At 43.8% G+C, this 14,663-nt stretch overlaps 1 protein-coding gene across 1 annotated transcript in view; it reads right to left on the bottom strand.

Annotated features, from left to right (window-relative positions):
- The window catches only part of SLC7A8 (solute carrier family 7 member 8), a 48,522-nt gene extending 34,323 nt beyond the window's left edge, over positions 1 to 14,199 (bottom strand). The window contains exon 1 of the mRNA XM_021695410.2: positions 13,814 to 14,199. Coding sequence (XP_021551085.1) covers positions 13,814 to 13,973 — 160 coding nt within the window. The 5' untranslated portion in view covers positions 13,974 to 14,199. The remainder of the gene's footprint in view (positions 1 to 13,813) is intronic.
- Positions 14,200 to 14,663: the final 464 nt, after the last annotated feature.

The following is a 14,663-nucleotide window of genomic DNA, read 5'->3' as shown; positions in this document are numbered from 1 at the left end:
GATAGGAACAAGAGGATATCTTTCAGCCCCCCTCTCTCCTCCACCAGCCTCCATGTCTGCTTTGCATGAAGGCTGGGCTAGTGGAGACTAGGAGGCCTTCAGGTAGTGTGCCCGGTCTCAGGACACAGTTACCCTGGCAGGTGACCCTTAACCTGCCAAGCGAAATGTGCTGCTGTCCCCTGGAAGATACCAAGTGCCAGAAGCTGAGAACTGGAGACAGGGTTGCTAACAGTGCGAAAGGTGATAGTAAACTCCTTGTCTAGCTGGAATTTATCAGAAAAGTAATTTGCAGGGCATTTCAAAGGCAGCCACGAAAAGAGTAACACACCTAGATTATAAAACTAGTTCAAGGGGTTAGAAAAACAATCAGTACAGGAGAAAAACAAGGTTTGACTTTGGTCTGCAAGGTACTGAAAAGGGAGTGGTGGGGGACCAGGTAGGTGTGTCTCAGAGCCAGGAATGGCTGTCACAGGGAGGAAGTAAGGGTGAATATTATTGAAGAGATCCTGTCTTCTCAGGAATGAAGTGTCAATGTTCCACTAAGGATTCTTGGAAAACAAATACCACAGTGGGGATCACGAAGCACTTATGTTCTCCAGCTTTTGTTATGGCATTTCCAGAGTGTGTGTCCCTTTCCTCATTCCAGGTGGAGGCAGCTGCTGGAAGATGGGATGTGCAACACCAACAGCCATTTGCAGGTCTGATCACTTACTGCCTCCCCTTATTCTCGATATGTCCTTCCATAGAGCTGCTGGAGTGATGGTAAGGTTTGTAATAGGTTGACATTGGGACAAGAATCTTCATTTTATAAAAACTGGATTCTACCCTTCGCCCTACAATCTTAATTTTGACCAAACTAAAATTACAAAGATAAAAGCTAAAAAAAAAAAAAAGAATTATGCTAGCCAAAACAGAGTGCTAGAGACCAGGAAGGAGAGGAATGTGTCTCTCTGATTCTAGGAAGCCACTACCTAGAAAACCAGAATCAGATAACATTTCTTCCACTTTAGCGGCCTCTGGAGCTTCTGCAGGGGGAGGAATGTCACACATAGCTGAAAGAACTTTCACATTACATTTACTCAAAAGTAATGCCTACTATCTACAATCTTAGTGTGATTATTTGGTTAATATTTCTCTCTCCCACTGGACTATAAGATTCATGACAGCAGGGGCTCTATTGCTTCCCTTCACCTATAAAGTGTCACACAGTAGACACTCCATAAATGTTTACTGAATGATGTCAGACATCCATCTAGAACTTATCTCCACAGAGCAATATATGTGTTTTTTTGGAACCTTAAATCCTGTGAAGTATATCAAGTATGTTTTGCAGGCAAATGAATAAAACAACCCACTTATTTCACTGCTGAAGAGTGATCTGGCTATTATTACCATCTCCAATTTTTTTTTAAACAGATTTTTTTTTTTAAGATTTTATTTATTTATTTGACAGGGAGAGACACAGCGAGAGAGGAAACACAAGCAGGGGGAGCGGGAGAGAGAGAAGCAGGCTTCCTGCGGAGCAGGGAGCCTGATGGGGGGCTCGATCCCAGGACGCTGGGATCATGACATGAGCCGAAGGCAGACGCTTAATGACTGAGCCACCCAGGTGCCCCCCATCTCCAATTTTTTTTTAAGTTTTTTTATTTGAGAGAGAGAGAAAGTATGAGCGGGGGGGCGGGGGATGTGGGCCGAGGAGCGGAGGGATAAGCAGACTCCCCAGGGAGTGGGGAGCCCAACATGGGGCTCGATCCCAGGACCCTGAGATCGTGACTTGAGCCAAAGTCAATCGCTTAACCAACTAAGCCACCCAGGTGCCCCTACCATCTCCAATTTATAGGGGAAGAAAATAGGGCAACTATTATTTCAATTTTCCAAATGGGAAAAAATGAGGGAGGTATTATTATCCCTATCTTATGGATAAAGAAACTGAGACACAGAGAGGTAGTTATTTGCCTAAACCACAAAGTAAGTTAGTAGTAACTGGATTAGAACCTAAATCTTCGGTCGTAGCCTCAAACTTTTCCCAGGAAATAGTCAGCTTTACTAAGATGATGCTTATTATGAGAAGATGCTTATTAAGGAACTGGAACACAGATCTGATTCCTTCCTTCCACCGTACCACCTTCAATGGTGATTTACAAAGTGTTCACATTTGTTACTACTTTATTTGATTCTCAGAAATACTTTCTTAGGTGCACAGGGCAGGTATTAACATTCCTATTTACCTTCACTAAGACTGAGTTTTAGAGAGGTGAGGAGACTTGACCAAAGTCACATATTGCATGGGCAGCAAGGCCTGGACTAGAGGCCAAGTCCTTGGACTCCCAGTCTGGGTTTTCTCCACTACTCCACATGGCCTCTCCTCTAGAAATTGCACAACAGGACTTTTACACTTGGGACTCTGTCCAAATGAGGTTTTTCTGGAGTGGCTTTGAAAAAGGAGAAGTGGAAAAGGTCTTTTCTATCTTGACTATGAACCTTTCTTGAGAGGTTGGAAGAAAGTTGATTACTGTGGGGATGTTTTTCTCCATTGTTTTACTCTTAGACTCTGTCTATAAAACCATTCAAGAATGAGATGCCCATCCATCTGGTATAGCCAGGGTTTCAATCCTGTCATCAACTCCAATTAGTAAAATAATCATCTTATCACATAGATCTTTGGTAAAAAAGGAGTCCTAGGATGCCTGGACAATGAGGCCCAGCTTGGCTTCTTCTGTCAAAGAAAAGCCAAGCAAAGCACTCCATTAAAAAAGGGGCCAAGTTGTATCCATGGGCAAGTCTTCACTAGAAAAATGTTGGAATTAAGAAAATCCATGTTTGCCATGAGTAACTACTGACTTCCCCACTTGTGGGCCAATATCCATGTGACTCATATTAAGGCCTTACTCACATCCAGGCCTGTCCACACTAGAATGTTGTAGGCATCACAGAATTCCCTAGGGCATGGATTTACAGACTTCTAATGCCCCAAAGACCCGCAGATACAAAGTTTTGGCCTTCCTTTTTTTTTTTTTTTTTTTTAAAGATTTTATTTATTTATTTGAGACAGAGAGAATGAGAGACAGAGAGCACGAGAGGGAGGAGGGTCAGAGGGAGAAGCAGACCCCCTGCCGAGCGGGGAGCCCGATGCGGGACTCGATCCCGGGACTCCAGGACCGTGACCTGAGCCGAAGGCAGTCGCTCAACCAACTGAGCCACCCAGGCGCCCCAGTTTTGGCCTTCCTTAATAACTCATGTTAGTCTTAGAGTCTAGTCAGATCTCCTCCTAGGGCTTGGAGGTTCTGTCCATTTCCATGATGTTTAGAGAAAGCCAAGGTGAACTTTCTTTCTTTTCTTTTTTTTTTTTAGATTTTATTTATTTATTTGAGAGAGAGAGAGAGCAAGCACATGAGCTGGGGGCGGGGGGCGGGGGGGGCAGAGGGAGAGGGATAAACAGACTTCCCACTGACCAGGGAGCCTGACTCAGGACTCAATCCCAGGACCCCGGGATCATGACCTGAGCCGAAGGCAGATGCTTAACCAGCTGAGCCACCCATGTGCCCCTAAGGTGAACATTCTTTATGCTTCTTCCTTAAAGTGTCTGAGAAGATCTCAGGATTTTCAGGACTGGGGGAAGCATGGAAGCAGGGTCTGGTATGTTGGGGGCTTTGATCCTCATGGCAAGAAGCTCACCATGCATCTTACCCTGTATACACTTTCCCATCAGGACCGTACAAATAGCTACATCAGAGTGACAGCAGGTTAAGACTCTGACACGTGCCCTTTGGAGTTGCCATCCTGAGCAGAATAGAGATGTGGAAGGTGCTGCAGGACTTCATTGTTTTGGATTCCTTACTGAAAAGTGAAGAGGGCACTAGGCTCAGAGTTGAGCCATTGATTCCTTGCTTTGCCACCCACAAACCATGTGACCTGAATTTTTCTGACAGTCCCTTCCTTCACCTGCTGAATGGAATAATTGTTCCAGCCCTGACGACCTCACAGAGTTGTTGTGGGGATCAAGGGAGGTCACATACATGTGGGAGCACTTTCTAATCTGTGAAATGCTAGCAAATATAAGGTATTGCTAGAATTTATAGCAGTAAGAATAGAGTCCAACTCTAGAAGAATCGAACGGGCTTGCTTTGGAGACTTGGCTCCAAAATAGCACTGCAGAGCCAGGACCATGAAGCATTCTCTGAGTCATTTGTCTGCTTGTCTAGGTATAATTTTTAGATGCCGCAGGTGGGCAGCCAGCAGGTAATTGCATCTCAAAACATATTTACTGAGCACCCACTCTGTACATGCTTGCTTTAAAAGGTAATTGGGAAGCACTTGTTCACACATGGACTTTTAATGAAATAGATGGAGCCAACCACCACCCACCAGCCCCTGAAAGGCAGGCATCCTGGCCTGAGGGGCTACAAGTGCTGAGTCCTCACATATGCCCATTAAAGATTCACATCTGGCTTCCAGCATCTCCCTGTCTTATTGGGGAACCAGGCACGAGCAGAGACAGGTTTTGTCTATCTCAGTGGTTCTCATCCAGGGGCAATTTTGTACTATTTCCCCCAGCCCCAGGGGACAGTTGGCAATGACTGGAGACAGTCTTGATTGACTGGGGGAAGGGGTACTCCTGGCATCTAGTGGAGGCCAGGGCTGCTGCCAAACATCCTTCCATACATGTGAGAGCCCCCCACAACAACGACGTATCTGGCCCATACAGTAACAGCACTGACATTGAGAAACACTGTTCTAACCTCAAGCCTCACTGTCATCATCTGGTTAATCCCTAAAGTCCCTTTTAGATTGGAATTTGGATGATTTTTTTTTAAAAGATTTTATTTATTTGTGTGTGAGAGAGAGAGAGCACACAAGCAGGGGGAACAGCAGGCAGGGGGAGATGCAGGCTCCCCACCAGGCAAGGAGCCCGATGTGGGACTCGATCCCAGGACCCTGGGATCAAGTCCCGCATCGGGCTCCCAGCTCAGTGGGGAGCCTGCTTCTCCCTCTGCTTGTAGCTCCCCCTGCTTGTGCTCTCTCTCTCTCTCTCTGACAAATAAATAAAATATTTAAACTATTTATTTTAGAGAGAGAGAGAGAGAGCACAAGCAAAAGGAGGGGCAGAGAGAGAAGAAGAGGGAGAGAATCTCAAGCAGACTGCGATGCGGGGCTCGATCCTACAACCCTGAGATCATGACCTGAGCTGAAATCAAGAGTTGGACGCTTAAGCAACTGAGCCACCCAGACACCCGGAGAATAACTCATTTTTAGGCTAAAAAAATTTTTATTGTGGCAAAAAACATATAACATTAAACTTACCATCTTAACCATTTTTAAGTATACAGTTCAGTAGCATTAAGTATATTCACATTGTCAAACATCTCCAATGGATGATTTGTTTTTAACTGCTATTATTCAACAAATACTTTCTAAGCCCTTGCCACGTGCCAGGCTGAATACTCAAGGATGTGAAAATGACTAAGACTCAGTCTCTGCCCTCAAGGAATTGTGTGAAGTGAGGACACGTAAGTGGACATAGAGCCGACAACAACAACTGTGCTATATGACAAGATATCAAGAATGGAAAGGTCACTGGTGTGGGCCGCTCACAGTTTCCTGGAAGAGAGGAAGTACAAGACGGATGCTGATGAGTAAGAAGACTCAAATCAGCAACTAGGGAGGGGAAAGCGCTGGCTGGTTGATAAATACGTCAGGCTTGGACTGGACTGGCCAGTTCTTCTCATCGGCCTGATCAGTCCAATCTAAATTTCTGAACCAGTATTACTGAGCGTGTGTCAGGGAATTGGAGGTGGGAGGGAAGTGAGGGTGATGGAGGAGGAGGAGCTTAAGGAGAGAAAGAAACTAATATTTATTAAATATATACCAGGGGATACCAGCCTTATTTTAATACTCCATAAGAAACTTCCACTTACAGGTAAGTAAACTGATAATTAACTTGCTGCAAGTTACAAAGCTTATAAATAGGCAAGCAGTTTGCAAACCTAAGACTATCTCCAGAGCCCCTCCTCTTCTGCTACATTATCAATGACACGCTGATACAAATCATGGAAAAATTCATTATATGCCCTCTACTCCAGCATCAGAGCCTGCTTAACAAAAGCCATCTTATCCCTAAGGTAACCTGACCTGCCTATATCAGCTGCTTACTAAGTATGCAGAATTGTACTCTAAAGAAACAGCTAAAGCATTTATGCATTTCATAGATCTACAAACAGGCACCTTTAAAATCTATTTACAGATGAGAAAAGTACATTGATAATTCTGCAGCAAGGGTTCTCTCTCTGGGTAATCCATGTCACAACGTGAAGCAGTGTGAGGTTGCCTGGAACATCTTCTGGCATATTGTGAAACCCTCTCCCCAGAAGTGACGTCACTGCTCACGCTGAGGTTATTTAAAGTAGGGAGCAAACCAATGGGAATACTTGTGACTCTGATAAAGGGTGAGGGATGAGATGTAATCGATAAAGCTTTTCAGCTCAAACTTCATTCATTCTATAAATAAAAGAGCTTAATATAGGCCTGAGGGATACTTTTTGCTTCTTAGAAATAAAATTCACCAGTGCTCAGCACAGGACCTAGCATATAGTGTGTTGCATAAGTGTTTGTTGAATGTTAAAATATGGACTAGTCTCAAATCCTGTGATCAGCAGCTCCTACCTCTGTCCCAAGGAGCAGTCTGCAGTTTGCCATTTCCAATTTCCTGGGAGAAGGGACTCGGGGGGCCTCCTCTGCAGGCATGTTCTGGGAGGGGTGCAAGGCATAGTCTTTCTTGCTCTGTGTGCTCAGTCAGGAGTTAAAAATTGGAAGGGAATAGTTCCTAGTCCCCGGGCTCCTGAATGGTTGTTTTTGGTGGTTCGGAATATGTTATTGCATTAGTTGCTCATGCCTGCTTTTTTGACACCCCTGTACCACCCCAAATATTAACAACAACAAAACAAGAGCAACGGCAGAAATTCCTGAGGTATTTCTTTACAGGTAGCTGTGATGCTGGATTAACCCTCAGAGGAAAGCAGAAAACCTTGGTAGCCAGGCAACTTGAGAAACCCCAATCTGTGTGCCCCCTACCTCCACGCCGCTTTAATAAGCTGGTTTAATTCAGAAAAGCTATATATATGATGCCAGCCTCCCCAAGAAGGTCATTTGATCTGGGTACAGGTTATTTTTGTTGTTGCTGTTTTTCTAAATAAGACGAGCTATTTGGTTCCATTTCTTGGACACAATTTTTTACCTGCTGGGTTCCTACTGTCTTCCCCCAATGCCAAGAGTCTGCTAGTCACTCAATCTGCACAACTCTGCTCTTTGGGAGAACATATTATAGCCCTGCCAGTAGCAGTCTCAACCAGATTGCTCCTTGAGCTCCGCGGTTCCTGGAGGCAGGAAGCATGCAACAGGATTTCTGTCCCCAGCTGCCTGGAGTTACATGCTGTGGAGCATTTTGGTTAAGCCCCGTGGCTTCAGAGTTCAATGACCTGAGGGGAATCCTGGCTGTCATTGCCCACTTATTCATTCAAACCCTTCCTGTCAATAACTGTACTAATTACATGAAATTAGAAGAGAATATTTATAAAGCACTGATCAGGTACTATTATCAGTGCATAGTAGTGCTCAGTAAATGGTAGCTACTTATTTTTAAGATTACACTGCTGGGTATAGCCTTTCTCTATTCACCAAGTGTGTTTGTTTTGACAAGCCTCCTATTTGGCTTCTGTCTCAGGGTTTTCTCTGAGAACAATGAGTTTTAAGCATGTTTTTATCTTAAATGAACCAAATCCTAATCCTTCCATGTTTTTAAAAAAAGTTGAAGTACAAAATCAAGAAGCAATTGTCACACTCCATCCCTCTGGTTAACATCCAATAGACATTTTGGGGATTAGAAAGCTAATAAACATCATACTAGAGACTAAAATGTAAAATCTTCTGAAGTGGTGGAAAACACATGGGTCTGAAAATCTTTTGGACTGAAAAATGTCCAAGTCAGCCCAGTGCCATTGTAGTATGGTCATACAGATAGCCACACTTCTTTGTTGAAAAATACCCTTTAAGAAAAAAAAGTCGGGGTGCCTGGATGGCTCAGTTGATTAAGTGTCTGCCTTCTGCTCAGGTCATGATCCCAGGGTCCTGGGATGGAGCCCCGCAGCATTGGGCTCCCTCTCCCTCTGCCGCTCCCCCTGCTTGTGCTCTCTCTCTCTGTCCAATAAATAAATAAAATCTTAAAAAAAAAAAAAAGGTTTCCCCCAACCTTTTTTTTTTTAGGGCTGGGTTTTTTTTTTTTTTTATTTTATTTATTTGAGAGAGAGAGTGAGAGAGAGAGAGCACAAGAAGGGGGGAGGGTCAGAGGGAGAAGCAGACTCCCCGCTGAGCAGGGAGCCCAATGCGGACTCGATCCCGGTACTCCGGGATCATGACCTGAGCGGAAGGCAGTCGCCCAACCAACTGAGCCACCCAGGCCCCCCCACCAACCTTTTCAGTATCAGACATCTATGGTCTTTCCTGACTCTGATGTTAGGGTTATGGTCCTCTATGGCCCACTCCCCCACCGCACAATATACCCTGGCTTTATTCCTTTCTCTCTTGGTTGCCGATTAGAAATTAGGAATGGCTAAGAGCTTTGGCTCTGGAATTAGGCCATCTCAGTAATCAGTTGTGTGACCATGGGCAAATTACCTATCAGATTTGTGACTCAATTCCCCATGTTTAAAAATAGAGATAAAATATATATATATATATATATATATATAATAAAAATAGAGATAATTATGATATCTACTCTCAGGGGATTGTGGTCAGGATTAAATAAGGTAATATACATAAAAAGTTCATAGCACAGGAACTGGCATTTAGTAAGAGCTCAATAAATACTATTTTTTATTTTTTAAGGTTTTATTTTTAAGGAATCTCTATACCCATCGGGGCTTGAACCCACAACCCTGAGATCAAGAGTCACATGCTCCACCCACTGAGCCAGCCAGGCACCCCGGTAAATACAATTAAAAAAAAAAACAAAACATCTTGTTAGTGGGAAAGAGTGGTCTATTTTTTTTTTAAAGATTTTATTTATTTGCGAGAGAGAGAATGAGAGACAGAGAGCATGAGAGGGAGGAGGGTCAGAAGGAGAAGCAGACTCCCTGCTGAGCAGGGAGCCCGATGTGGGACTCGATCCCGGGACTCCAGGATCATGACCTGAGCCGAAGGCAGTCGCTTAACCAACTGAGCCACCCAGGCGCCCGGGAAAGAGTGGTCTAATAGCTAGACCTGCATTCAGTATTGTTCTGCAGCAAGTATACCAAGTCCATTCATAAATGTACATTATGCTAAAAACAAAATGGTCTGACATATTATAAATACTTTTTCTTTAGGCTCTGCAGCTGGCCTGGTGCCTCCAGACCTAGATTCTGGGTATGTACCTAAATATGTAACTGGTATAAAGTGACCTAAACAGCCAGGAACTCTGTGGGCACCTCTACCATGGCTGGGGAAAACTCTGGTCCATAGAGGAAAGGTGTGCATGTGGGAGAGTTAATAGGAGCATGGTCTGTGCTGACCAGATCCTGTAGTAGCTGAGCCAACCTCAGGCTGCCCCCCCCAGTGTGACTGCAATTGTACCGGGAATGTTACCTTCTACTCCCAGCTGATTGCTCAGCTCCCCTGTACACTTCTTTGCTGGGAACACACCACTAAGTGCTTCATCTGTAAAAACAAATAAGGACCTCTGCCCAGAGTCTAAAGGAAAGCATCCCTTTAGGACATAAAAAATAGAAATAGTAGAGAAGAATGCTTAAAAGCTCAATTCAGGATTCAGACAAGCTCTAGGTTTGAATCTTGCCTTCAAGACTTTTTAGCAGTGTGAACTTCAACAAGTTGCTTATTCCTCTGAGCCTCTATTTCCTTATCTGGGGGAAGGGATAATAAGTGAGAAGGGTATTGTGAGAGATAAACAGGATACTGATGTTGGGTAATTGCACAAGTTTCTGGCATATAATAAGTGCTTAATAATGACAGCTTTTGGGGCACCTGGCTGGCTTAATCTGTGGAGCGTGCAACTCTTGATCTCAAGATTGTAGGTTTGAGCTCCACGTCGGGTGGAGAGATTGCTTAAAAAATAAAATCTTAAAAAAATAATGATAGCTCTTAACAGTAGCTTAGGTATCATTAATTGATAAATTTTGCTGCTCCATGGGGAACCTGGGTGGCTCAGTCCGTTAAGCATCTGTCTTTGGCTCAGGTCATGATCCCAGGGTCCTGGGATCGAGCTCCGCATCAGGCTCCCTGCTTCTCCCTCTCCCTCTGCCCCTCCTCCCTGTTGTGCTCTCTCTCTCTCTCAAATAAATAAATAAAATATTTTTTAAAAAAATTTTGCTGCTCCATCATACTCTCTTTAGATTTTGCGGGGACCGCACATTCATGGTGAAATCTAAGTTCATCTGTTGCCAACAGATTTCCTTAGCCAAGTACATGAAGAGCAATAGTCTGGTTAGATTAGGGCAAAGGTGATGTTAAAAAATTAAAATGGCCTGGAGTGTCTGTCTAGCTCAGTCAGTGCAGCGTGCAACTCTTGATCTCAGGATTGTGAGTTCGAGCCCCATGCTGGGTGTAGAGCTTACTTAAAAAAAAAAAAATTAAAATGGCCCAACCTAATTGTCTAGGCTGATGAAATTATTCCTTTCTTAAAGATTTTTCAAGCCAGGTTCCCAACAGTCCTTCAGATAAACACTTCTTATTACTACCATATTCAGATTTTTGTCCAAGAGCCAATTAAGTACAACAATCATTTGAGTTACTGTTCCATGTCAGGCTAAGTACCAAAGATTCAAAGATGTAGAAGATACATTTTTTTTTTCCTCAAGGAAATAACCGTTTAGTTGTTATTCTTTTACCTATGAAATCTCCCAGAATCACCTGCTCTATTCTATCTTTTCCCATATCCTTCAAGATGTTTATTAATCTAGTGCTGGGTGAGAACTTCTCTCTCATGTTTCCCACCATTCACCTTAACTTTGCCCTCATTCAGCTCCTACACAACTCAACCATATCATTAATTTTTAATGTTCTTTGTTTAATGTATATGAATTTCATCTCCTCAATCAGATCATAAGTAACTCTAGGGCATGGGTTTCTTTTTTTTTTTTTTTAAAGATTTTATTTATTTATTTGACAGAGACAGAGATAGCGAGAGCAGGAACACAAGCAGCGGGAGGGGGAGAGGGAGAAGCAGGCTTTCCCCCGAGGAGGGAGCCCAATGTGGGACTCGATCCCAGGACCCTGGGATCATGACCTGAGCCGAAGGCAGACGCTTAACGACTGAGCCACCCAGGCGCCCTGGGGCATGGGATTCTATTAGTTCATTCTATATTCCTGTAACACCTGCCATTCTGTTATTCCTTATTTAGATCATCAGTGATGACTGTCAATGAAATTTTATGAGCTTGTGCAAAACGCATAGTTTAACTTATCCCTCTAAGTAAGTTGGGTATGAGATAGATGGATTTGGGGCAAATGCTACTTTCCCATACCGCATCACCTGACCCACTTAGGAAATTTCCTTTCTCTTTTTGCCTTCTAATTTTCTCTCTTCCACAGTGTTGGAAGATCACTGAATTCTGCATGGAAAATGCCATTTCTATTTTTGTATTTGGTCTTGAAAAGACTTGAATCACTATCATTCACTCAGAAACCCCTCTAGAAGAGGACAGGGCAGCTGCTCGGCACATCTGAAATTCAACATCCATGCAGGTGGGGAAGCAGAAAGGATTTTGCCCCCTATCATCCTAAAGGGGAAAATCTGTGTCTCACCCTAGCTTAAGTGGTGGTAGCACAATGCCTCTTAACTCGACAAAGATTCTCACACTTTGGAAAAACATCCTGATTTCTCTGAAATCACCTATTTGGGATCTCTCTTCACCACAGAGTTACTATTCTTGTCACTGTATTGTCAATGGGAATACTGGGACTATTCTCACACTGAAGCGCAATCCACAAGGTTGTGGACAAATCAGTAGTAACATTCACCCATCTGAGATTGTATCTTTTCAACACTTATTAAACTGTTGAAGAAAGAGCCAAGAACAGCCTCAGTATATAGGAAAATATCGTCTACCCTTGAATACCTGCACATGAACAGGGGTGGGTGAGCAAGGCTGAGGCAGGAAGGAAGTTTGATTGTGCTTATGCGCATGTGGGTGTGCACATCTGTGTATGAATCAGAACCTTCCCAAAGGGAGGAAAATGCTTAATCCTATCAGTCAAACTGGTAAAAGAGGTAACAGGCTTTGGGCTATTTATAGATCTTAAATTGGCATGTGCTGTACATATTGAATACTCTGCTGATCTCATTCTTTAGAGCAACTGAGATAAAAGGAGAAGCAAAGAAAAGGTAATAAGAGATTCAGATCATGACTGTAATTTTAAAAATAACATTATAACTGTAGATGCCTGGAAAATTTCCCAGAGCCAGAGAATTAAATAAAACGGGATTCCATTTTGAAAACAGAGTGGAGATAACATGATCACTGAAGTCTGGGCATAGAGGTGAAGAGGATTATCTGAATACTGTACTGATTTTATTTGATTTCAAGGGTGTTCTCCAGTGTCACTATTGCTCGGGTGCCAAAATGCCTCTGTGCTGCTGCATATAACATAGGCTCACCCAGAGACACTGATTCGTGGGCAACAGGACATAATAAGCCCTCAAAAAGAACTCTGGAGACATGACACAAATATATCTGGCCTGACCATCCCACGCCCCTTTCTCTGGGAAGAGGGTAAAGCCTCTACCAAAAACAGCAGAAGAAACGCTCACCCTCTGAAGTAAGGACAGTAATGAGCCATTGCCCATCCATCTCCAGGGCCTCTCAGGAAAGAGGAAGATACGTTGTCTAGAGATGGAACCATATTTGGGACCCTCTGCCCAGCAGACTGGGATTAGGGGGGTGGCATGGCCTGCACTGGCACTCTCAGGTACACTCGGGCCCCCCAGCTTCGAAGTCTTCCAACTGGGACACATTTTACCCATCAGTTTCTCCTTGACTCCACATTCTAGTCATTCTAGTTACTCCTATTTCCCTTTGAGAACCTCATAAGGTCTTCCATGAATGTTAAGAGATGGGCGGACTTGCTAGGCAACCAGAGAAACTGCAAACTCTATGTTTAGGGAGAGGCACAATCCATCTCATCTCTCCTTTTCTTCCATGATTTATTTCCTCATCTGTGAAATGGGAATAACAGCACTGTCGCCAACCACTTTACAAAGAGAGAGTGCTGCATAAGATGAAAAAGCTACAGAAGGGCAAGGCATTACCACTGCTGTCATAGTTATTTTTGTTATTACACATCCCCGAGGCCCACAGTTTCTCAGGACATAAACCAACAGACTATCTACGAAGTAGGTCTCAAAAGCCTGTCCACAGCCCGCTAAAGAGATGGCTGCATGAAACCTTGCTAGAAATTCAGGTTCCCTAGCCCCACCGTAAGCCAACGCAATCAGAGCCTTCAAGTGTGGAGCCAGGAGACCTATATTTTCAACAAGCTTCCAGGCAATGCTGACCATCAGCCACGTGTGTGAGCCCTATCTGCTCCATTCCATGAACACTGGACAGAACTGCTCAGCCTGGTTTGAAGGAAGAGATGAATGGCATACACAGCTTCCTAGACCCCTCAAACTTGACCAGTGGGGGATGGGTTACAGCACAGGGGAATGACAATTCTTTTCTTGGGGAGTAGGAGGCAAAAATAGCACTTTCAAGGGGCTAAGTTTCCACAAGAGGACCACCAGAGAAGGGAAGGAGTGGTGGGTGGGAAAAGTAATTGGACTCACCTACAATGATACCACAAGCACTGACCAATCCAATCTCTTTCTTCAGGGCTACTCCGCCCCCTCCGGAACCAGACTCGGGGCTGGCCTCCGACTCGCTCCCACCTGGGTGGTTCTTTTCAGTGTTGTTTCGGTGCCTGGCTCCTTTTTCCATCTTTCTCATAGGATTTCCACCTCCGAAAGGTACTCTCTTTCTAAATACGTGTGGGTGTAAATATATTTTAAGAGACTGTCTTTCAAATTGAAACGCCCTTTTCTGAAATAAGGACCACTCCTACCCTCTTAAAAAAAGACTCAGTCAGATAAAAAGAGAAAACTGAAAATATTCCTATTCCATATAGATACTTTCTTGTCACTCAGGCTTACGAACAAGGAAAGGATTGTTAAAAGGGGGGGAAAAAAGAGACATAGATATTTAAATATAAAAATAGAACTGTACCAGCTACTCCGGCTGGAATTTTCCTGAAGGGGATGTAGATCTTCAGAGACCTGGATGGTTCTGCAATGTGTACCAGGCAGTGGCTTATTTTAGACGCTTCAAAGATAGTCTGGGTTTCACTCAGCTCTGCCCCTAAGAAAACAAAGATTGTCTTTACCTTCCCTTAGCCTTTTCTTTTTGATGAAGATAAGAGTTTTCATTAACTGAAGGGAAAACAGGCAATCCTCCGGTACTTTCTTCTCTTCCAGAAAAACAACTGTGGACCAGACCGGTTTGCTCTAGATCTTGTCTCCACCTGCTGTGGGTTTGTTTTCCCCTCCCTGTCTTCTGCCTTCTGCTTTTTCCAGATGTCCTCTTATGTCTCGTTTGTTTTCCTGTCCTTGTTTTCTTTCTTCCAAGCTCCGTCCTCACGGC

This window comes from Neomonachus schauinslandi, chromosome 9 (genome assembly GCF_002201575.2).
Source record: "Neomonachus schauinslandi chromosome 9, ASM220157v2, whole genome shotgun sequence".
Lineage (NCBI taxonomy): Eukaryota > Metazoa > Chordata > Mammalia > Carnivora > Phocidae > Neomonachus > Neomonachus schauinslandi.
The sequence above is the reverse complement of the archived record's forward strand: the minus strand, read 5'-3'. Positions and strand labels throughout refer to the sequence as shown.